At 40.4% G+C, this 24,261-nt stretch overlaps 2 protein-coding genes across 22 annotated transcripts in view; one reads left to right on the plus strand and one right to left on the minus strand.

Moving 5' to 3' along the window:
- LOC147837115 (uncharacterized) overlaps positions 1-24,261 on the minus strand; it is a 533,045-nt gene that overhangs the window by 394,285 nt on the left and 114,499 nt on the right. The gene's annotated exons all lie outside the window — the stretch shown is intronic.
- The window catches only part of cdh10a (cadherin 10, type 2a (T2-cadherin)), a 57,460-nt gene that overhangs the window by 25,655 nt on the left and 7,544 nt on the right, over positions 1-24,261 (plus strand). Inside the window, exons 1-5 of one of the 2 annotated variants that reach the window (XM_087239876.1) lie at positions 1,083-2,009; positions 12,184-13,420; positions 14,348-14,515; positions 16,259-16,446; positions 16,525-16,778. In XM_087239876.1, coding sequence (XP_087096002.1) covers positions 14,374-14,515; positions 16,259-16,446; positions 16,525-16,778 — 584 coding nt within the window. In that variant the 5' untranslated portion in view covers positions 1,083-2,009; positions 12,184-13,420; positions 14,348-14,373. 2 annotated transcript variants of the gene reach the window in all.

Here is a 24,261-nt window from a genome sequence, read left to right on the forward strand (position 1 = left end):
TTTCTATCACAACCTAAAATCAACCAAATATAAACATCATTTGATGTGTTATTGGACGTCAAAATATCCTTGTCCTTAGATCATGGCTAGACATTGAATTTTGGGCACCTGGCGTCATGACCTACATCTAACCTAACATCAATGTCTTATGATGTTGTGTGTCTGCTGGGATGAACACAATACAGACATTTAAACAAACCAAAAAAAAAAAAAAAATGAATATACAAGATGTGACAATAAATAGGATAGAATATTTAAGCGCATCTGATTTTTTCTTGTCATAGTTGCTATTTTGCAATGCTACAGTTCAATACTGTGATAAAAATGCACCTCACTGCATGCATTTTCTAAAGTGTCTTTTCTAAAGTTGCTTTTTCTAATTTCTCCTTTTATGCAATGTGTACTTGTAGTTGTTTGTCAAGTCTGCAAAGGTTTACAGTTCAAGGTGCATGATAAATGAAGTTACTATCTCTTAATAGAAGCATCTCTGAGACGTGATCACTTGAGTAATTTATTGATATTTTAACACTTTGTGCTGTGTTTCTTAGAACATACAAGAGGACACACAGAGATTCATCCATGTTTTATGTAGCTTATATTTTGTGTTCCGAGCATTTCCTTTGTGTGTGCGTCTGTGTGCACAGAAACTCTTCATTTGAAATGAGGTAAACATTGCTGCAGACAACGCTAGAGAATCTATGATTTATTAGACTATCAATTTAATTTTTATCAAGCTATTACGTTTATTTTTACAATCCACTGGTCAGAATGGAAAGTTGAACTCAGAAATAACTTGTATCCATCAGACAGGCAGTAATATAGGGTTATAATAAATAAAAAAATAAAAACGTAATGGAGCAGTGGCCAGATCAGTCAGCAAGACGGCAGTTTTTTTTTTTTCTTCAGGCTTCAGGCTGTGCAGACGTCAATGCCATTTACTGCAAACAACATCTACTTTCCCCCCTCAAACACTTTATTTGGTTTGTGTTGTCAGCATTAAGTTTAAAGCAATCATTTATTATTGAAACCAACTCTTGTGTCTATGAAATGATCAACCCTTTACTTGATTTAAATGATTGTGTATGCAAACACCTACATACACCTACAAGATCTTTATGTTGTGTATAGAGGTTTGTGTTTATAATCTTGTTCTTTCAATGTTTGATCATCGGAGTTACGTCTGTAAATGAACAAAAAAAAAAAATGGCAGCAGTGGTTGACCAAATTTTACTGTTAAAATGCAGTTTAAATATACTGCAGTTCATTAATTTGCAGTGTCAATATGCCAATATTTTGACGTACTAACATCTGCACATTATACTTTTTTACATAGACAAAAACACAACCAAAAGCAGGTGGTAATATGAAAGTTATATGTTGAAAAGCAGAGAAACATACTAATTTAAAGAAGGTACTAAAATAATAAACAACATAGTTACACATGTGTCAATAAAGTAATGTAATAAGCATTTCTATATAAAACTCAATTGTATATTATTGATGATAAAAAATACATTATAGTGTCAAGTGTTATGAAGTTAATTCTGGGACAAATTACATTTTTTTTGTTCTTTATTTTGGGAGACAATGGCTGCGTCCAAAATTGTATACTGTATAGTACAATAAAATCAGAATGCGAGCCGAGTTGTGTGCCCGAATTCATATAATTTGAAAATCAGTATGTGAGATGTACCCGGATGATCTACTACTTCCGGTGAGAATCTGAAGTGTGTATCTGATGCACTCTGCGCTATCCTATGATGCCCTGTGAGAGAGTTCATAACGTGATCATTACAAAATGGCAGAAGCAGTACGTCCGAGTTCCATTCATATACTGCTCACATTTATCCTGTGTAGAACTTTTTTTTTCTAATGGTCGAGTAATACATTTAAGTTCAAAGGCAGTACCTACTAGTAGGTGGTTTCAGATGCAGCCAACTCCTAAAATCAAGGCTATTTTTATAATAGGAATACTCAGGGTCAGGGCCTGAGATTTGTATCGGCCCATAGTCACTGTAACGGGGAGACTGACACGGAGGGATCCATTTTGCAGTATTTATTAAGTCACACTTAAACATCAACACCTCGCACGGTTGTGCGAACATACAACATACAACTCAACGATGATTAGCAGATAACAGAGGCAGAGTGATTACCAGGCTTGAGTCAAGGGCAGGCAGCGTGGTTCAGAGTCCGTAATACAGGCTTTAGTCAGGGGCATGCAGCGAGAATCAGAGTCCGTGTAATCAGGCTTTAGGTCAAGGGCAGGCAGAAGACAGAGCAGAGTCGAGGAACGGGCTGAAGTGGTAAACGGGAGATCAGGCAGGATAGAACGCTCAGAAATGCTGGCCGGGGCTAAACAAGACTTCGCAATGGAGTGTGAGTGTGAGCTGCTTATATGTGGTACGTGGGTCATTAGTGAGATGGAGAACAGGTGTGCTGGGATCTGAGTGAGAAGGATGACGTAATGGTTAGAAGTCCGGAGATGGTGACCTCTGCTGGTCAGCGAGGGGAATGACTGGGACCGAGTCGGTGACAGAGCCCCCCCCCAACGAACGGCTCCTGAAGTGAGGCAATTCTCGACGCCGGGGTCTTCCACGGGGGCGAGGGGCCGGCATCTCCGGATGTTGTGAGTGGAACTCTTCCAGTAGTGTGGTGTCGAGGATGTCCTTGCGGTTAATCCAAGATCTCTCCTCCGGACCGTACCCCTCCCAATCAACGAGATATTGGAGTTGACCGCCCCGGCGTCTGGATCTCAGGATCTCGTGGATCTGGTAAGCCTCTTCGCCATCGATCATGAGAGGCGGGGGACCCTGTTCACCGGCTGCCACCTCCCTATCCGTCTCGGCTGGACCAGCAGCAGGCTTGAGCAGAGAGACATGGAAAGTTGGGGAAATACGAAAATGATTAGGGAGTGTCAGTCTGAACGAAACAGGAGATATTTGTCTTTCTATCTGGAAAGGACCCACGTACCTGGGACTGAGTTTCTTGCAGGGCAGCTTGAGGCGTAAGTCGCGGGTGGAAAGCCATACCCATTGTCCTGGGGAATACATGGGACCAGGACGTCGGTGTAGATCGGCTTGTTCCTTGAAACGCCTTATGGCGTGAGAGAGGTGAGTATGAGCTGCGTTCCAGACCTCTTCGCAGTTTTTAAACCAGGTATCCACCGCAGGGAGTTCAGAGGTCTCGCCAGACCAGGGAAAGAGCGGAGGTTGGAAGCCCAGCACGCATTGAAATGGGGTTAATCCAGTAGATGCCTTCCTGAGGGAGTTCTGAGCATATTCTGCCCACATCAAAAATTTGGCCCATTCGTTCTGGTTCGAGTGACAGTACGTGCGAGGAATCGACCGATCTCTTGGTTCATGCGCTCTGTCTGCCCGTTGGATTGGGGATGATAGCCGGATGTTAGGCTGACGTTGATTTGGAGATTTTTGAAGAATGCTGACCAGAGTCGGGATGTAAACTGGGGACCTCTATCCGATACGATGTCTTCGGGGAGACCATAGTACCGAAACACACACTCGCAGAGTAACTCAGCCGTTTCCATGGCTGTGGGCAGTTTGGAAATGGGAATAAGGCGGCAGGATTTCGAAAATCGGTCCACTACTGTGAGGATGGTGGTTTTGCCCTGAGATATGGGTAAATCGGTGATGAAATCTATAGCGATGTGTGACCAAGGACGATGTGGTACCTCCAGGGGGTGGAGTAATCCAGCTGGACGGTGACGGGAGTGTTTGGACATCTGACAGGGTGAGCATTTGTTAATGAAGTTGATTACATCCTTGTGTATGGATGACCACCAGTAGCGGGATTGAATCATTTGCACAGTGGCTGTGCTGCCTGGGTGACCGGAACTGGGGTGGTCATGTACTTCGGAGATGAGTCTTTCTCGAAGCGACGGGGGAACAAAGATTTTATTCTCCGGACAGGGCTGCTGAGAAGGATTACTTTCGGCGGCTTGGAGGATCTCCTGATCTATATCCCACTGGATGGGAGCGACAATTAGAGGACTTTTGATTATGGGCTCGTCAGGGATTTCAGAGGTCTCATCGTCTGAGAGGCGGGACAGAGCATCTGCTTTGATGTTTTTCGAGCCAGGGATATAGGTGACTTGGAAGTCAAATCGGGTGAAAAACAGCGCCCATCTTGCCTGTCTAGGATTCAGACGTTTACAAGACCGGATGTATTCTAGGTTCTTGTGATCAGTGATGACGATGAAAGGGTGTTTTGCGCCCTCAAGCCAGTGTCTCCATTCCTCTAGCGCAGCTTTCATGGCGAGGAGTTCTCGGTTTCCCACATCGTAGTTCCGTTCAGCGGAGTTAAGCTTGCGAGAATAGAAGGCACAGGGATGGAGCTTCTTATTCACTAGGGATCGCTGGGACAGGATGGCTCCAATTCCAGTGTTTGACGCGTCAATTTCGACGACAAAGGGTTGTTCGGGATCAGGATGACGCAGAATAGGTGCACTGGAGAAGCGAGTTTTTAACTGGGCAAATGCTCGGACAGCGTCGGGGTTCCATTTAAGGCGAGCATTATTAGCTTTGACCATGGCGGTCAGTGGGGCAGCGACTGAACTGAAGTTCCTTATGAAGCGTCTGTAGAAGTTAGCAAAGCCCCGGAATCGTTGTAGTTGCCTGATGGTTTCGGGTTGTGGCCATTGTGTCACAGAGTCAACCTTTTGTTGGTCCATGGCCACGCCTTCTGGACTGATAATATAACCAAGGAATGAGATGCAGGTCTGGTGGAATTCGCACTTGGAGCTCTTCGCATACAACTGGTTTTCAATGAGACGTTTGAGCACTGCCCGAACGTGCTGGATATGCTCAGATAGCGAATTGGAATAGATCAAGATGTCGTCAATATATACTATTACCCATTTGTTGAGCATGTCTCTAAATATCTCATTTACGAATGCCTGGAACACGGATGGACTGTTTGCTAGGCCGAAGGGCATAACGAGATATTCGTAGTGGCCGTCAATTGTAGAGAACCCGGTTTTCCACTCGTCTCCCTGTCGTATGCGGATGAGGTTATATGCACTACGGAGGTCCAACTTAGTGAAATACTGGGCGGATCGGAGTTGTTCCAGGGCGGCAGGAACCAATGGCAATGGGTAGCGGTATTTGACCGTGATCTCATTCAAGCCTCGGTAATCGATGCAAGGGCGTAAGCTGCCATCCTTCTTCTTGACGAAGAAAAACCCTGCTGAAGCGGGAGAAGTATATGGTCGAATAAATCCTTTTTCTAGCTCCTCAGAGATGTACTTCTTCATAGCCTCAGTTTCAGGTTGTGAGAGAGGGAATATGCGACCACGAGGGGGCGTGGTGCCGGGTAGCAGCTCAATGGCACAGTCATTATCACGATGAGGAGGGAGCTTAGTAGCCTTCTGCTTATTGAATGCTTCAATTAGATCGTGATAAGCATCAGGAACATGATGGAGTTCAGAGTCTTCGGTCTTGTTGATTGTGTTGATCTGGATAGGGGAAACAGGATGCAGACATTGGATAAAGCATTGATTGCTCCATTTTATGATCTCACCAGTTCTCCAAGAGACTTGAGGGTCATGCTGTTGTAGCCATGGTAACCCGAGAATCAGAGAGTGTTTAGGGGAGTTGATGGCAAGAAGGGAAATTTCTTCTTCATGAAGAGAGCCTGTTTGAAGCAAGACTGGCAGGGTCTGGAATTTTATACGTCCTTCTCCCAAAGGGCGCCCATCTACAGCAGTGATGGCTATGGAGGAATCACAGGAGGTTAGAGGAATGGAGTGAGTAGTGGCAAACGTGTAATCAATAAAGTTACCAGCAGCTCCTGAATCGATCATGGCCATAGTCTCAATCTCGTTTCCCTCATTCCTCAAAGTGACAGGCAGATTCACAACATTATTAGTGGTAGTGAACATAGTGGTTGCACTCACCGAGAGGGTTTTAGGGAGAGGCTTGTTGGGACATAAAACCTTCGTATGACCTGGAAGTTCGCAATAAATGCACAGGTGATTTCTTCTCCGTCGTTCTCGCTCTTCTGGGTTTAGACGGGTTCTACCCAATTGCATGGATTCAGCGGAGGTTTCAGGGGATACAGGACTGGAAGCAATTGAGCAGAGCGGATTGCGAGTGCGGAGGAGAGTGTCTAACCTTATGGAAAGCTCGATTAGTTGATCCAGAGTTTTCCCATCGTCACGACATGCCATCTCTCGCTGCAATTCTGGCTTTAGAGCCCTTCTGTAGAGCGTGACAAGCGGATCATCAGCCCAGCCAGTTTGCGCTGCCAAGGTGCGGAACTGCAGGGCGAACTCAGCTGCGGAGCGATCTCCCTGTTGGATACACAATAGCTCCTCGCCAGCGTTACGACCACCCTCCGGATGATCGAACACAGTGCAGAAACGTTTGAGAAAGTCATTAAACGAGGGAAATATCGGGGTACTGTCTGGCCAAACTGCAGTAGCCCAGTCTAGCGCTTTCCCAGTGAGCAGTGAGCACACAAAAGCAATTTTCCCGTTCTCGTCCTTAAACAGATGGGGTTGTTGGGCGATAAACAGTTTGCATTGCAATAGAAAGCCTTTACATTTTGCTGGGTTACCTGAGAACTTGTCAGGAAAAGCCAATCGAACTCCGGAAGTCATCGGGGGTTGTGCAACAACAAGTGGACTTGGAGAGTAGTTGGCGGTGGATTGCGCAGTGGCAGCAGCTTGCAGGTTTTGGAGGGATTTCACCAGTTCATCTGTTAACTGAGTTAGGTGTGTTAGTTGTTGTTGGTGTGTTGACAATACCTGAGCTTGTGTGGTGACTTCGTGAGACAAAACCTGGATGGCTGCGGGATCCGTGTTGGGCGAAGTCTTCTGTAACGGGGAGACTGACACGGAGGGATCCATTTTGCAGTATTTATTAAGTCACACTTAAACATCAACACCTCGCACGGTTGTGCGAACATACAACATACAACTCAACGATGATTAGCAGATAACAGAGGCAGAGTGATTACCAGGCTTGAGTCAAGGGCAGGCAGCGTGGTTCAGAGTCCGTAATACAGGCTTTAGTCAGGGGCATGCAGCGAGAATCAGAGTCCGTGTAATCAGGCTTTAGGTCAAGGGCAGGCAGAAGACAGAGCAGAGTCGAGGAACGGGCTGAAGTGGTAAACGGGAGATCAGGCAGGATAGAACGCTCAGAAATGCTGGCCGGGGCTAAACAAGACTTCGCAATGGAGTGTGAGTGTGAGCTGCTTATATGTGGTACGTGGGTCATTAGTGAGATGGAGAACAGGTGTGCTGGGATCTGAGTGAGAAGGATGACGTAATGGTTAGAAGTCCGGAGATGGTGACCTCTGCTGGTCAGCGAGGGGAATGACTGGGACCGAGTCGGTGACAGAGCCCCCCCCCAACGAACGGCTCCTGAAGTGAGGCAATTCTCGACGCCGGGGTCTTCCACGGGGGCGAGGGGCCGGCATCTCCGGATGTTGTGAGTGGAACTCTTCCAGTAGTGTGGTGTCGAGGATGTCCTTGCGGTTAATCCAAGATCTCTCCTCCGGACCGTACCCCTCCCAATCAACGAGATATTGGAGTTGACCGCCCCGGCGTCTGGATCTCAGGATCTCGTGGATCTGGTAAGCCTCTTCGCCATCGATCATGAGAGGCGGGGGACCCTGTTCACCGGCTGCCACCTCCCTATCCGTCTCGGCTGGACCAGCAGCAGGCTTGAGCAGAGAGACATGGAAAGTTGGGGAAATACGAAAATGATTAGGGAGTGTCAGTCTGAACGAAACAGGAGATATTTGTCTTTCTATCTGGAAAGGACCCACGTACCTGGGACTGAGTTTCTTGCAGGGCAGCTTGAGGCGTAAGTCGCGGGTGGAAAGCCATACCCATTGTCCTGGGGAATACATGGGACCAGGACGTCGGTGTAGATCGGCTTGTTCCTTGAAACGCCTTATGGCGTGAGAGAGGTGAGTATGAGCTGCGTTCCAGACCTCTTCGCAGTTTTTAAACCAGGTATCCACCGCAGGGAGTTCAGAGGTCTCGCCAGACCAGGGAAAGAGCGGAGGTTGGAAGCCCAGCACGCATTGAAATGGGGTTAATCCAGTAGATGCCTTCCTGAGGGAGTTCTGAGCATATTCTGCCCACATCAAAAATTTGGCCCATTCGTTCTGGTTCGAGTGACAGTACGTGCGAGGAATCGACCGATCTCTTGGTTCATGCGCTCTGTCTGCCCGTTGGATTGGGGATGATAGCCGGATGTTAGGCTGACGTTGATTTGGAGATTTTTGAAGAATGCTGACCAGAGTCGGGATGTAAACTGGGGACCTCTATCCGATACGATGTCTTCGGGGAGACCATAGTACCGAAACACACACTCGCAGAGTAACTCAGCCGTTTCCATGGCTGTGGGCAGTTTGGAAATGGGAATAAGGCGGCAGGATTTCGAAAATCGGTCCACTACTGTGAGGATGGTGGTTTTGCCCTGAGATATGGGTAAATCGGTGATGAAATCTATAGCGATGTGTGACCAAGGACGATGTGGTACCTCCAGGGGGTGGAGTAATCCAGCTGGACGGTGACGGGAGTGTTTGGACATCTGACAGGGTGAGCATTTGTTAATGAAGTTGATTACATCCTTGTGTATGGATGACCACCAGTAGCGGGATTGAATCATTTGCACAGTGGCTGTGCTGCCTGGGTGACCGGAACTGGGGTGGTCATGTACTTCGGAGATGAGTCTTTCTCGAAGCGACGGGGGAACAAAGATTTTATTCTCCGGACAGGGCTGCTGAGAAGGATTACTTTCGGCGGCTTGGAGGATCTCCTGATCTATATCCCACTGGATGGGAGCGACAATTAGAGGACTTTTGATTATGGGCTCGTCAGGGATTTCAGAGGTCTCATCGTCTGAGAGGCGGGACAGAGCATCTGCTTTGATGTTTTTCGAGCCAGGGATATAGGTGACTTGGAAGTCAAATCGGGTGAAAAACAGCGCCCATCTTGCCTGTCTAGGATTCAGACGTTTACAAGACCGGATGTATTCTAGGTTCTTGTGATCAGTGATGACGATGAAAGGGTGTTTTGCGCCCTCAAGCCAGTGTCTCCATTCCTCTAGCGCAGCTTTCATGGCGAGGAGTTCTCGGTTTCCCACATCGTAGTTCCGTTCAGCGGAGTTAAGCTTGCGAGAATAGAAGGCACAGGGATGGAGCTTCTTATTCACTAGGGATCGCTGGGACAGGATGGCTCCAATTCCAGTGTTTGACGCGTCAATTTCGACGACAAAGGGTTGTTCGGGATCAGGATGACGCAGAATAGGTGCACTGGAGAAGCGAGTTTTTAACTGGGCAAATGCTCGGACAGCGTCGGGGTTCCATTTAAGGCGAGCATTATTAGCTTTGACCATGGCGGTCAGTGGGGCAGCGACTGAACTGAAGTTCCTTATGAAGCGTCTGTAGAAGTTAGCAAAGCCCCGGAATCGTTGTAGTTGCCTGATGGTTTCGGGTTGTGGCCATTGTGTCACAGAGTCAACCTTTTGTTGGTCCATGGCCACGCCTTCTGGACTGATAATATAACCAAGGAATGAGATGCAGGTCTGGTGGAATTCGCACTTGGAGCTCTTCGCATACAACTGGTTTTCAATGAGACGTTTGAGCACTGCCCGAACGTGCTGGATATGCTCAGATAGCGAATTGGAATAGATCAAGATGTCGTCAATATATACTATTACCCATTTGTTGAGCATGTCTCTAAATATCTCATTTACGAATGCCTGGAACACGGATGGACTGTTTGCTAGGCCGAGGGGCATAACGAGATATTCGTAGTGGCCGTCAATTGTAGAGAACCCGGTTTTCCACTCGTCTCCCTGTCGTATGCGGATGAGGTTATATGCACTACGGAGGTCCAACTTAGTGAAATACTGGGCGGATCGGAGTTGTTCCAGGGCGGCAGGAACCAATGGCAATGGGTAGCGGTATTTGACCGTGATCTCATTCAAGCCTCGGTAATCGATGCAAGGGCGTAAGCTGCCATCCTTCTTCTTGACGAAGAAAAACCCTGCTGAAGCGGGAGAAGTATATGGTCGAATAAATCCTTTTTCTAGCTCCTCAGAGATGTACTTCTTCATAGCCTCAGTTTCAGGTTGTGAGAGAGGGAATATGCGACCACGAGGGGGCGTGGTGCCGGGTAGCAGCTCAATGGCACAGTCATTATCACGATGAGGAGGGAGCTTAGTAGCCTTCTGCTTATTGAATGCTTCAATTAGATCGTGATAAGCATCAGGAACATGATGGAGTTCAGAGTCTTCGGTCTTGTTGATTGTGTTGATCTGGATAGGGGAAACAGGATGCAGACATTGGATAAAGCATTGATTGCTCCATTTTATGATCTCACCAGTTCTCCAAGAGACTTGAGGGTCATGCTGTTGTAGCCATGGTAACCCGAGAATCAGAGAGTGTTTAGGGGAGTTGATGGCAAGAAGGGAAATTTCTTCTTCATGAAGAGAGCCTGTTTGAAGCAAGACTGGCAGGGTCTGGAATTTTATACGTCCTTCTCCCAAAGGGCGCCCATCTACAGCAGTGATGGCTATGGAGGAATCACAGGAGGTTAGAGGAATGGAGTGAGTAGTGGCAAACGTGTAATCAATAAAGTTACCAGCAGCTCCTGAATCGATCATGGCCATAGTCTCAATCTCGTTTCCCTCATTCCTCAAAGTGACAGGCAGATTCACAACATTATTAGTGGTAGTGAACATAGTGGTTGCACTCACCGAGAGGGTTTTAGGGAGAGGCTTGTTGGGACATAAAACCTTCGTATGACCTGGAAGTTCGCAATAAATGCACAGGTGATTTCTTCTCCGTCGTTCTCGCTCTTCTGGGTTTAGACGGGTTCTACCCAATTGCATGGATTCAGCGGAGGTTTCAGGGGATACAGGACTGGAAGCAATTGAGCAGAGCGGATTGCGAGTGCGGAGGAGAGTGTCTAACCTTATGGAAAGCTCGATTAGTTGATCCAGAGTTTTCCCATCGTCACGACATGCCATCTCTCGCTGCAATTCTGGCTTTAGAGCCCTTCTGTAGAGCGTGACAAGCGGATCATCAGCCCAGCCAGTTTGCGCTGCCAAGGTGCGGAACTGCAGGGCGAACTCAGCTGCGGAGCGATCTCCCTGTTGGATACACAATAGCTCCTCGCCAGCGTTACGACCACCCTCCGGATGATCGAACACAGTGCAGAAACGTTTGAGAAAGTCATTAAACGAGGGAAATATCGGGGTACTGTCTGGCCAAACTGCAGTAGCCCAGTCTAGCGCTTTCCCAGTGAGCAGTGAGCACACAAAAGCAATTTTCCCGTTCTCGTCCTTAAACAGATGGGGTTGTTGGGCGATAAACAGTTTGCATTGCAATAGAAAGCCTTTACATTTTGCTGGGTTACCTGAGAACTTGTCAGGAAAAGCCAATCGAACTCCGGAAGTCATCGGGGGTTGTGCAACAACAAGTGGACTTGGAGAGTAGTTGGCGGTGGATTGCGCAGTGGCAGCAGCTTGCAGGTTTTGGAGGGATTTCACCAGTTCATCTGTTAACTGAGTTAGGTGTGTTAGTTGTTGTTGGTGTGTTGACAATACCTGAGCTTGTGTGGTGACTTCGTGAGACAAAACCTGGATGGCTGCGGGATCCGTGTTGGGCGAAGTCTTCTGTAACGGGGAGACTGACACGGAGGGATCCATTTTGCAGTATTTATTAAGTCACACTTAAACATCAACACCTCGCACGGTTGTGCGAACATACAACATACAACTCAACGATGATTAGCAGATAACAGAGGCAGAGTGATTACCAGGCTTGAGTCAAGGGCAGGCAGCGTGGTTCAGAGTCCGTAATACAGGCTTTAGTCAGGGGCATGCAGCGAGAATCAGAGTCCGTGTAATCAGGCTTTAGGTCAAGGGCAGGCAGAAGACAGAGCAGAGTCGAGGAACGGGCTGATGTGGTAAACGGGAGATCAGGCAGGATAGAACGCTCAGAAATGCTGGCCGGGGCTAAACAAGACTTCGCAATGGAGTGTGAGTGTGAGCTGCTTATATGTGGTACGTGGGTCATTAGTGAGATGGAGAACAGGTGTGCTGGGATCTGAGTGAGAAGGATGACGTAATGGTTAGAAGTCCGGAGATGGTGACCTCTGCTGGTCAGCGAGGGGAATGACTGGGACCGAGTCGGTGACAGTCACATTTTATGACTCGACTGTTACTCGCTAATCTGGCAGATCAAATAAACCGATTAAGTGTTAATTTACGGGTTCACAAGCAGAGGAAGATTTTAACTTCTTATACATCAAATATGCACTCCAAATTTTTTTGTTGAGTCATTCTTCCATCATTTGCAATATTTCCAAATAGCATTATAAGTCATTTTTCTTACCTTTTTTTTTTTTTTTTTTTTTTTTTACTGTTTTGTTTTCTGTAACCATGAAGTGTCCACTAAATGGTTAGAAGAGATGTGTTTAAAGAATTATATGCAAAATCCTTCATTTATTCCTTTAGGAAAGGAGAGATCTCCAAGTAAATATAATTTCATACTTGGAGGAAAAATGTGCTTTATGCAATTTTGAAGTTATCTAATGCTTGAAGTAACAGAATCCATACTTGTTATCGGCTGATCACCATGACAAGGAATGATCAGAGCATCCCTAATTTTTTACGGAATAGTTCAAATAAATGAAACCATTACTAAACTGTGTAATATTATAATTATTTACATTGCAGTATATCTTTTTTTTACAGCGTCTAAAAAACGGTTAATTCAAAGTTCAGTCTTTCTAAGCCTCTTCTTTCCGATAGTCTACTCTGCTCTGATTGGTTAAATGGCTCAGTCGTTTGTGTTTGGTCTACTGCTTACAGCAAGTGTCAGAAATCAACTGGACATTACCATATTTAAATTTCAGCTTCACTTGTAAACAACACTAATAGAATAGTTATAGAATAGTAACAGAATAGATTTTCTTTAACAGCAGAGAAAACAACATCTTCACAGCATTTCAAACACAAAGCACCTTCTCAGCTTCAACTGCAACGTTTGAGGCTCAATGTAGACATCGGTTGCTAGCAGCTAATGATGACCATAAGCTGCTAGTATGCAGGTTTGTTAAAACCTAGACTGTTTTGTGCAGGAAGCAAGACTGGAATTATTGATGATGGCAGTTCAGAATCAGTTCTTTTTTTGGGGGGGAGATAATGGCTAGTTTTATTAAGGATGACAATCTTTGCTGACCATTTATATTCAGAATATAGCTACATTACTCTTTCCATAAATGTACATCTTTTTTTTTCTTTCTAATGGCTAGGTACTTTTGTAATAGAAGTCAATGCCACTGACGCAGATGATGCCACATATGGAAACAGTGCTAAACTTGTGTACAGCATCCTGCAAGGGCAGCCCTATTTCTCTGTGGAGCCCGAGACAGGTGAGTGTTCCAAAACATCTTGTTACAAACATATTCTCTGCTGACATACTACTACGATGTACGCCTCAGGCCATTTGACAAGGTGAAGCGAGGATGTGACGTTTCAGGTGGAATGTCTAAAGCATGAAAATCACAGGCTGCTGTGCCTGGTTAACAGATCCTGCTACTACTACAATATTTGCTTTGAAACGGAACAAATTATTATTCTAGCCTTGTATTATGACTTTTGCTGGTGAGAGTTTAAGTTAAGCTTGATAAATGTTGTAATATAAAGGTTATGGATGCAAAAATATTAAGATAAACACATGGGGAGCCGAATAAATGGCCCTTGCTATAAATCAAAGGCATAAATTTATTATTAGATCCAATATTCTGAAAATGGAAGCATTAAATAATAAATGCAATAAGTTAAATGGGGGTGCAATAAATAAATAAGTGTAATTACATCAAATATAACATGAAATGCCTTAGAATAAACTAAAAATAAAAAGATAAAGGAATGTACTGTAGATGTGTTTTAAATGAAAATGAATATCATTTTAGAGTAAATGAGATGTGCATGAATGTGAAATGGAATACCAATTGTAATTTTAACACACATGTCAGTACTTGCATACATACATACATACATACATACATACATACATACATACGTGACCCACAAATTAACTGAAATGTATTCCAGTTTTGGCAAACATGAAGAATTATTACTCCAGTCTTTAGTGGTTTGGCACTCACATTTGTTATTATCAATGCTTAAAACAGTTGATCTGGTTCATATATTTTAGTAGAAATGGGATATATTAATTTTAAAAGGTTCTTTGGTGAATAGAATTTTTAAAAGAACCCAATTTTTAAAAAAAATTGCTATTTAATTTCACATTTTGTGCTCAATTTCTTATTTTATTTTAACTTGTGTGTGTGCAGGAATTGTCAGAATAGCTCTTCCCAATATGGACCGGGAAGTGCGAAAGGATTATCAGGTGGTCATACAAGCCAAGGACATGGCAGGGCAGATGGGTGGTCTGTCTGGAACCACTATGGTCAACGTCACCCTTACAGATGTCAACGACAGTCCGCCTCGTTTTGCTTACAGTAAGAGTTCACTTTTTTATTAGCACTTTTAAAGACAAAACGGTCCACAACTCATTTAATTTTGGAACTGAATGTCTGATTCAGTTGTTAATTGCATACCTGAGAGATTTCCAAATAAAATTGCATATCTAACAATAATAATAGAAAAAAATGTTGGATGGGAAAACTGATTGTGAAAATTGTACTAAAATACTGCCTAAATTACTGGTTATTTGCTTAAAACAGGGTATGTTAATGTGACTGAGATGTACTCCAAAACAGATGTTTTTGATTAGCATTTTTTAGGAAGCTTTGAGTAAAGACAACAACAAAACTACAAATATCCTATTTGCATGGATATGCACAGACAAACTAAAATGCTTAAGTCTGAATGCCATGCCAGTAAATGGCAATGTCACCTTGTAAAGAAACACTGTGCACATACAGTCGCATAGTACATCATTAGCTATATTTCTATCCAAAACTGCAAATTAACTTTATGCTCAAAACTGGAATATCGCATAAAAGATATCAAAGAGAGTCAAAGAGAACAAAATGGTCACTTCCTGATTAAGTGGCTCCAAATATCAACAGTAAAAACAGAATTCGCTGTGGTAGGAAAAGCTGTGTGAATCTTTTTCTTATTTTATTAATGACTTGCACCTCAGAAGACGATGCCGACATGCAATGAGCGCGGGGTGACATTTGAAGGCGTGAGACACGGAATGGTGATGGTTAAGGCGTTTTAGCATAACCAAAACAACATTTCAGATGTTTTACAATGTGCTTAACCTGCTGGTTTGTCCATTTACACACATTTCTATTATCATATGGTATCTTATAACAAAATCACATGACCTGATGCATACTGGAATTTGTTCGGTAAAAGAGTTTCCATCGTAGTTTACGCGCATTTCTTCATATCGAATAAAAAGTTTATCCTACTCTGTTATGCACATACGTTCCTTTTATGCATATTTTCAAAATTTATACATGTCTTCCGTCAATCGACATTTTTATGCGTATATCCTAAATGTTCATTAAAAGCTATTGTGTTGGTTGTCAAATAATCATGCATGTATTTGTACTGAACAAATGAAATGGATATGCATGATGTCAGCTTATTCACTAAAGCATGTGTGGCAATTGCAGTATTTGAGCATAAACTTTATTCAAAACTCTGGGGGGGACTTAAAGTATTGTGTTGTTTCAGCTCATTTAAAAAAAGTAGTCAATTTGTTGAGGAAGAGCAAATTTGTTTTAAATTCTAAAATTATAAGGAAGATGTCACGGTGGCGCAGTGGGTTGCACTATTGCCTCACACCGAGAAGGTTGCTGGTTCGAGCCTTAGCTGTGTCAGTTGGCATTTCTGTGTGAAGTTTACATGTTCTTTCTGTGTTCGTGTGGGTTTCCTCCGGGTTTACCCCACAAGTCCAAACACATGTGGTATAGGTGAATTGGGTAAGCGAAATTGTCCGTAGTGTACACTATGTGTGTGAATGAGTGTGTTTGGATGTTTCCCAGTAATGGGTTGCAGTCCTGGATTAATAAAAGGGACTAAGCTGAAAAGAAAATGAATAAATGAATGAATAATGAAGTAATTTTTCTTTCCATAATAGCACACACCACTAAAAATACGATTTCATGTAAATAAAAAGGATCAGTCTTGACTTTAAAAGCCATAAAAGACTTGAAATTAAGACTAAACTTTGGCAAAAATGACAATATCTATTTAAATTAAACATAATCTTTGTATTTTTCAAGGTTCTTACCACCTAAGCACTTATGAGTCGGCAGAAATCGGATCAACTGTGGGCCGAATCAAAGCCAATGATGGCGACGAAGGAGAAAATGCTGAGATGAAATACAGAATGTCTGATGGAGATGGGAAAGAATATCTGGATATAATAACAGATGAGATTTCCCAAGAGGGTGTCATCGTTATTAAAAAGGTAAAGCCCTGTTTCAATATTTATAAATTTGTAATTACACTGTGCAGATATATGCAATGACTCATGGTCTCCATCCAGAAATTGGACTACGAAACCAAACGCGTTTACACTGTGAAAGTGGAGGTCTCCAACACACACCAGGACCCCAATTTCTTTCATCTGGGCCCTTTCTCAGACACTGCCATTGTGAAAGTCACTGCCAGAGATGTAGATGAGCCTCCAGTCTTCAGCAGGACTCAGTACGTCTTTGAAGTCAATGAGGACACACCGAAAGGAACAGTAATTGGAACTGTTACAGCCCGTGACCCCGATGCCACAGATTACCCAATCCTGTAAGCATTTGAAATATTTAATAATTCAACAGCTACTGGAGGGAAATCACTAAAATGATTTGCACCCGCTGATGGTAGTTTATTTCCACATGCTGTCTGCATTGCAGCCGAATCACTAAACGAATTATGTAAATTAGATAATGGTACAAATGCTCCCTCAAATGCATTCATGGAGGGAAGTTCTGCTTTAGATTATATGGAAAAATTATTTCACTTGTTTTACATTGCTCAAGTGCCTAATTCTTAAAATGACAAAAACAAACTTGACTATAAAAAAATATATACAAATTGTGTGCCCAGTTGATGCTGTTTTTCTTCATTTCATTATTATTTGATGAATTACTGCTGCCGTGGTTCTAGTAAATGTACATAAACAGTGAAAGTGCAAACAAAATCTTTTATAAGTCAAATGTATATACTCCAAACATGATGTGAGTGCAATGAGAAGAATGCAGGACTGGTAAATTCTGAAGACGATTCCCTCACGATTCTGGTCGGTCGGTAGGTCAGTCAGTAAGTCAGTCGACAGCAGCCTCTAGTGGACTGAAAAGAGAACAGCAGGCATAAATGGCACTTGCGAGAGAAATTTGAGATCTGAAAAACCGTACACAGCGACCTTTGGTAGATTTGCGAAAAACAAATACTGCAAAAAAACGATGTATTTTGCTCTCCATGGTCCCAATGTATTTCCTGTTTCACATTTTTTAATTTTCAAAGCTTTCGAGATTCCAAAAAGGTCCACATTTTGATAAATAATATTATGACTGAATCGTCTCTTGTTAGTTAGGAAATGGTTTGACAACAAACAGGAAATGTTTATTGGCCAATTACATCTCCACATTGAAATCGGTCTTGTTGAAAGCAGGAGTGTAGATTCACACTTGACACTGGTGGGGACATACATCCATAGAGCGCATGCGTTGCGCAAATTATTTTTGCGCTTTTAAAAACATGAATAAAGAACTTAATAATTTATAATAAATACTTAATAATACAAATACCAATACTGTCCCATGCTGCAAAAGTCAATTCACATGATTTTACTGCAATCGGGCTTTGAGGAGGTATGAATGTAGAGAAATTTAGAGAGGTGTGTGGTGCAATTTACCTGTTTTATACTTATTATATTTTTCATAATCATGGAGGTCAAAATGGAAACTAAATTTTAATTACCTGAAATTTACTAAATTAATTACACTGCCTTGGTTAATTAAATAAAATAAAAAAATAAAATAAAATAATTTTTTTTTTAATTACATTTAAATTAAATTAAATTACAGTGAACTCGTAGTGAACTTGACTTTGTGCACGTGTTGGTTACTAAGGTTTGACAAAGCAGTATTTTATTTTAAAGTCAATTAAATTATTGGTAGGGACTTTTCAGTAATTTGTGAATATTGGTGTGGTCACGTCTCCTCTGTCTATGACAATGGGGTATAAGTGGAAGTATGCTAAAGGACTTTTAATTTGTCAGTAACATTAAGTGCTTCAGGTGAACTGTATGCCATTACAAAATCAGCGATTTTAAGGTCTGTTTTCTTTCAAAATCAGCAATCTCCTCTGGCTGAGGGATATCCCATATAAAGTGGGTCTCAGATTGTACAAGAAGCACTGCATTAAACTATATATTTTCCCCGTGTCTTTAAAATATGAGCATTTATTTTACATATTCAATTAAGCTTCTGCGCTAGCCTGGCGATTCTGACGGGAGTGTGTGAGTAAACGGCTTTTTGTGTTTTTTTATGCTTGAGCAACTAAATGAATTGCAAAGTCTATTTATCTGATTGTATTTTAATTACATTACAACATCGATGCTGTAAAAGCAACCATATAAAATGGGAAAAAAGTCACATTAATTGTTCACCATAAGTTTATAAGTATGGGAACAAACACTAGCTATGCATATACCCTATTCTACGCTCTTAGTTGGAAAAATGACAAAGGTACATTTTACAGTTACAGTCTTTATTAATAAATTAGTATGAAATTAGTATGAATAGATGAACTGTATGCCACTTCTGGCTGTTTTCTAGTATTAGGAGTTAGTCCAGTAAAGGAGGTGTGACGTAAACAAAGATCAAGATTACAAGTACAACAGTATGCACACAAAGTCTCATTTATGTCAAATGTAACAGTTCATGTTTTGGAAAATAAGTGGCTAATTCATTTGAATTTGTAACATTTTATTCTTAACAATCTGAAATTAGCTACCAATTCGCCAAAGCTTAAAATGTAGCATCAGAATTATTACCTAGTCATGGCCACAAGGCTAGCAATGTGCACTAACAACGTGAATAGTCAAATTTAGATTTAATGCACCATATCTTGCTCTTTTAGGTCTTAGCTTTGTGCAAAATGGCACACTATACACTGCCAGGGCTGGCCAACCCTGTTCCTGGAGAGCCACCTTCCTGCAGATTTCAGTTGCAACCCATATCAAACACACCTGAACCAATTAATTAGGACTTGAACACCACGTGATAATTACAGACAGGTGTGTTTGATATGGGCTACAACTGAAATTTGCAGGAAGGTGGCTTTCCGGGAACAGGGTTGGCCACCCCTGCACAATGCACTTACTCAACAGCATAGTATATGCATGTAGTGTCATTCCAAATTTAACACTTTTAACATTTAAAAGGTTTTTTTTTATTTTACTAAGAAGAAATTCAAACCGTTTCCCAGTTAATGTTTGACGGTTGCCAATTTAGCTAAATAAATGACCAAACTTTTTTTTTTTTTTTTTTTTTTTTTTTTTATTAACAAGAACCAGCATGTACAGTTACAGTTGTTTTGTTATACAATACAATCACTTTACATTTCTTAACAAGAATGAAATAAGTGAAAAAAAACAAAGAGGAAAAAAAAAGAAAAAAAAAGAAAAAAAACAGAGGAGAGGGTACATAATTATCAAATTACATACAAATATGTTTCGCACATTTTATAATTTTAGTTATTTACAAGAGTTAGTAATGCACTTTTTTCTTCACAGGAAATGCATATATACAAACATTTTATGTAAAAATGTTAAAGGAGGAGCATATATTAATTGTTTTAATTGCTTTTCTATTTTGAGATTTGGAAATCACTTTTATATACATTTGAATCTCTTTTTCTAACACCATGAAGAGAGGTTTGCTTCTGGAAAACTTGGATTTATGTATGTGAAATTTACATAATAATAAAATTAAATTTATAATAAAACCAGCATCTTTTAAAGAGCGATCCTTAACATAAAAACCCAAAATCACATGTTTATAAGATAAGGAAAAGGTTTTTAAGATATTATGAGCAATAAAAGTTTCAACATTGATCCAAAATAGTCGAGTATATTGGCAAGACCAAAATAAATGTGAAATAGTTTCATTAAAGCTTTCGCAAAAACAGCATTCTAACTCAATATCAATTTTAAATTTTTGTAGAAATAATTTTGTGGGATAAACTCTATGAAGTAATTTAAATGATATTTCTTTAGCCTTATTTGTGATAAAAAATTTTTGAGGTAATGACCAAACTTGAGTCCAGTTTATATTATTAAAGATATTGTTCCAGTAAAAAATAACATACGGTGTAGACATATTTTCTTTTAAGATTAAAGATCTAATTTTGTGATTATTAGGCTTAAATCCAGAGAAACAGATAAACCCAACCGAGGTTTGTTCAGGTTTAGGAGGACAAACAGTACGTGCTGATGTACATACACTGCCTTTATACAGCATATGTATACCAGTGGGTATTGCCCCGGTTAGAATAGTAAATTCCTGTAATGTAACAGGAATTTTGTATCGTGCCATAAATTCTGTAAATGTTAATAAATTTCCGGCATTATCAAATAATTGGTTAACTAATAATAGTCCATTGTTAAACCAATTGTTAAAGAATAGTGACTTATTTCTATACATGATATTGGCATTATTCCAAATAAGAAAACTATGTGGGGAGAAGTTGTGTTTATAAATAAGCCTCCATGTTGTAAGCACTTGTTGATGAAATTTAGACAGTTTGATTGGGAGTTTTTCAATTTTGTAATTACACATTAAAAGAAATTCTAAACCACCTATATGAGAGAAAATGAAGCGGGGGATAATATTCCAGATAGAAGAACTATTTATAAGAAATTGTCTTATCCAATTAATTTTAAAATTACCATTAAGTGAGTTAAAATCAATAAAATTTAAGCCGCCTTTGTCATAAGAATTCAGCATTACTGATTTTTTAATATAATGAATTTTGTTTTTCCAAAGAAATTTTGTCAACATTCCGTCAATTAGTTTGTTTGTGTGCTTATCAACTGAAATAGACTGAGCTGTATATGACAATCTAGAAATACCTTCTGCTTTAGTGAGCAGAACTCTGCCTTTGATTGATAGATCTCTTTGTAGCCAATGGTTCATCATCTTTTTCGTTTTTTCAATAATTGGTAGAAAATTGGAAATACATCTACTTTTATCATCCTTAATTATTTTAATTCCCAAATATGTCACACTCTCTCTCACAGGGATGTTACAAATTAGAGATTCTGAACAATTACACACTGGTAATAATTCACATTTATTTATGTTAAGGCAGAGACCTGAGGCTTTAGAAAAGGGTTCAAGAATTTCTATTGCTGTAGCAATCTGTGAGGCATCCTTCAGAAACAAAACAGTATCATCCGCTAACTGGCTTATTACCACTTCAGTGTTTTCAATAGATATTCCTTTTAAGGAGCTTTCTCTAATATGTAAATTTAGAAGTTCAGTAGCTATCAAAAACAGGTACGGGGATATTGGGCATCCCTGCCTAACTCCTCGTCTCAAAGAAAATCTAGGAGAGGTGCCGCTGCTGAGTCTAATAGAACTATTGCAATTAGTGTAAAGCATTTTAATAGATCTACAGAAGAAATTTCCAAATCCTACCCTACTAAGAGTTTGTAACAAAAATTCATGTTCTAAAGAATCAAAAGCTTTATAGTAGTCAAGAAAAAGTATAAAGTTGTCATTAGAGAAGTAATGTGAATAATCTAGAATATCTAATACTAAACGTATGTTATTAAAAATGTGTCTTTTTTGCAAAAATCCAGATTGACATTCATCAATTAAATTGTTCAAAGTACATTTTACTCTTTTGGATAAAACTAATGCAATAATTTTATAATCATTGTTCAGCAAGGTAATTGGTCGCCAATTATCAATTAATAAGTGATCTTTATTTGGTTTTGGTATTAAAGTTATTAGTCCTTGACATAAGGTTGGAGGAAGGAAGGATCTATCTATGCTCTCATTAAAGACCTCAAGCAAAAAAGGAGTTAAAAGTTTCTCAAATGTTTTATAAAACTCAGCAGAGAGTCCGTCCGTTCCAGGAGACTTGTTGCTTTTCAGTGATTTAATGGCATCCGTAACTTCCTGTAAACTAAGAGGGGCTTCACATATATTGAACTCATCATCACTAATCTGTTTTATGTTATGTAGCGATTTAAAGAATTCTGTAGTAGATTGTTGACAAAATTTAGAAGAATACAAGTTACTGTAAAATTCAGAACAATAGTTTGCAACAATTTTTGCATTCTCCACAATATTACCATCAATCCTCAATTTCTCAATATAATTATATTTAGCTTGTTGCCTCTCAAGTCTAAAGAAATACGCAGAGCTCATTTCACCCTCTTCAAGCCATTTCCTTCGAGACCTTATAAAAGCTCCTTCTGCCTTTTGTTTGTAAAATTCTTCTAATTTAATCTTATGTTCAGTAAGTTCTGCTTTTTCAGATTCTGATAATTCTTCTATTGTTTTGGATGATAAAGTGGATATTTTTAAAATAATACTATCTTCTTCAGCTCTTCTCTTTTTTGCCAATTCACTACAGTATTTCCTAAAAAATTTTCCCGCTTCAAATTTGAGAAGTTCCCAATTATTACAATATTTTTTTTCAACTTTCGCTTTATTCCAGTAAGTCAAAATAATTTTTTCTATTCCAGTAATAACTTCCTTATGTTTAAGAACTGAATTATTTAATTTCCAGTAACCAGATTTTTGAGTTAAATTACTAAAGTTTCTAAAGGGAATCATAATCGAAATAGCTGCATGATCTGAGAACGGAGATGGTATTATGTCAGTAACAATGTTATCCAAGTCATTGGAAGTAAGCCAATAATCAATCCTAGATTGAGAAGATAAAGATTTGTTACTCCAAGAAAAGCATTCTTGTGTTGGATGAGATTTTCTCCATGGATCAAACAAGGAAAATTGTTCTATAAAAGCCATAATATAATCTGAATTAGGAATTCCAGTTTGATGAGGCCATCTATCTAAACTATTATCTAGGACAATATTGAAATCACCACCAAAGATTAGAGCAGAGTTAGGAAAAATGGTTAACATTTGAATCACCTGCTTGCCTAATCTATTGAAGAGAGCTTTATTTTCTTTTTGTAAGTTAAAACCATATACATTAACTATAATATAAGTTTCATTTAAAATCTCAGTGGCAAGTACAATGTAGTGCCCAGAAGCATCACAGATAGATCTTAAGATTTTACCTTTAAATCTGTCCTTTAAAATACAAACCCCAGCAGATTTAGTGGTGCCATGGGAAAACCACAGATCTAGTCCCCACTGTGACCTCCAAAATTGTGCATCTTCAGTAACAGAGTGGCATTCTTGTAGAAAACAAAAATCTGCATTAAAGCGCTTCAAGTATAAGAAAATAGCTTTCCTCTTAGTGATATTGCGTAACCCTCTACAGTTAAGAGAAACAATAGATAAAGACATAGAACAAGAGTGAATATGAAACAAATAAAAAAAATATACAGACCCAGAAGATTCCTATATAAATATATAGCAAATCTTAAGCAAACGCAGCAAAAATATCCCAGGATGAGAACAGCAATCCCTTTTTAACACGTATATTGGTTATACTAAAAATTTGTATAAGAAAAAAAAAATTAACAGGAGTCTTAGTCTCTACCACTTCTTTAGCCAACATAAGCAAAAATAATGTATTTTCTTTTTTTTATCTAAAGAGAGAAAAAAAATGTTTTGTTTCTTTTATAAAAGTATTACATTAATCAATATGACTGGAGTCTGAATCCCTTTCATGTTATCGTTTCAAGTAATGAAAAGAAAATGTCTCCCTTTAAAGTTGAAAGAAAAATAAGCAAATATCGCATCTTCTCTGAAAGTTCAAATCACCAAAACTGAATTTGAGTACCTGTTTCTTTTCAGTCTATAGACCAAAAATATGGAAGAAAAGTATCTCAAATTTAAATCCAGAGAGAGACGGGAAAGGCGTTACTGTTCCTTGTGTAAATTAAAAAAAAATATTTAAACAGTTCCAGTTTTTACAAAAATTAAAAGGAGAGTTCTTTTGTACTGAAAGGGGGTATTAGCATGCTTCTTTTTTTCAGTTGCAGTTGCCACTTTTTCCTTTGTAATTTAGGATGAGGGCGAGATCTCAACGCCATCCACAAAGGCACGTCCACCGACAAAGAAAGCCTTTTTGTTTT

The sequence above is a fragment of the Danio rerio genome, chromosome 2, assembly GCF_052040795.2.
Source record: "Danio rerio strain M-AB ecotype USA chromosome 2, GRCz13ab, whole genome shotgun sequence".
In the NCBI taxonomy this organism is placed as follows: domain Eukaryota; kingdom Metazoa; phylum Chordata; class Actinopteri; order Cypriniformes; family Danionidae; genus Danio; species Danio rerio.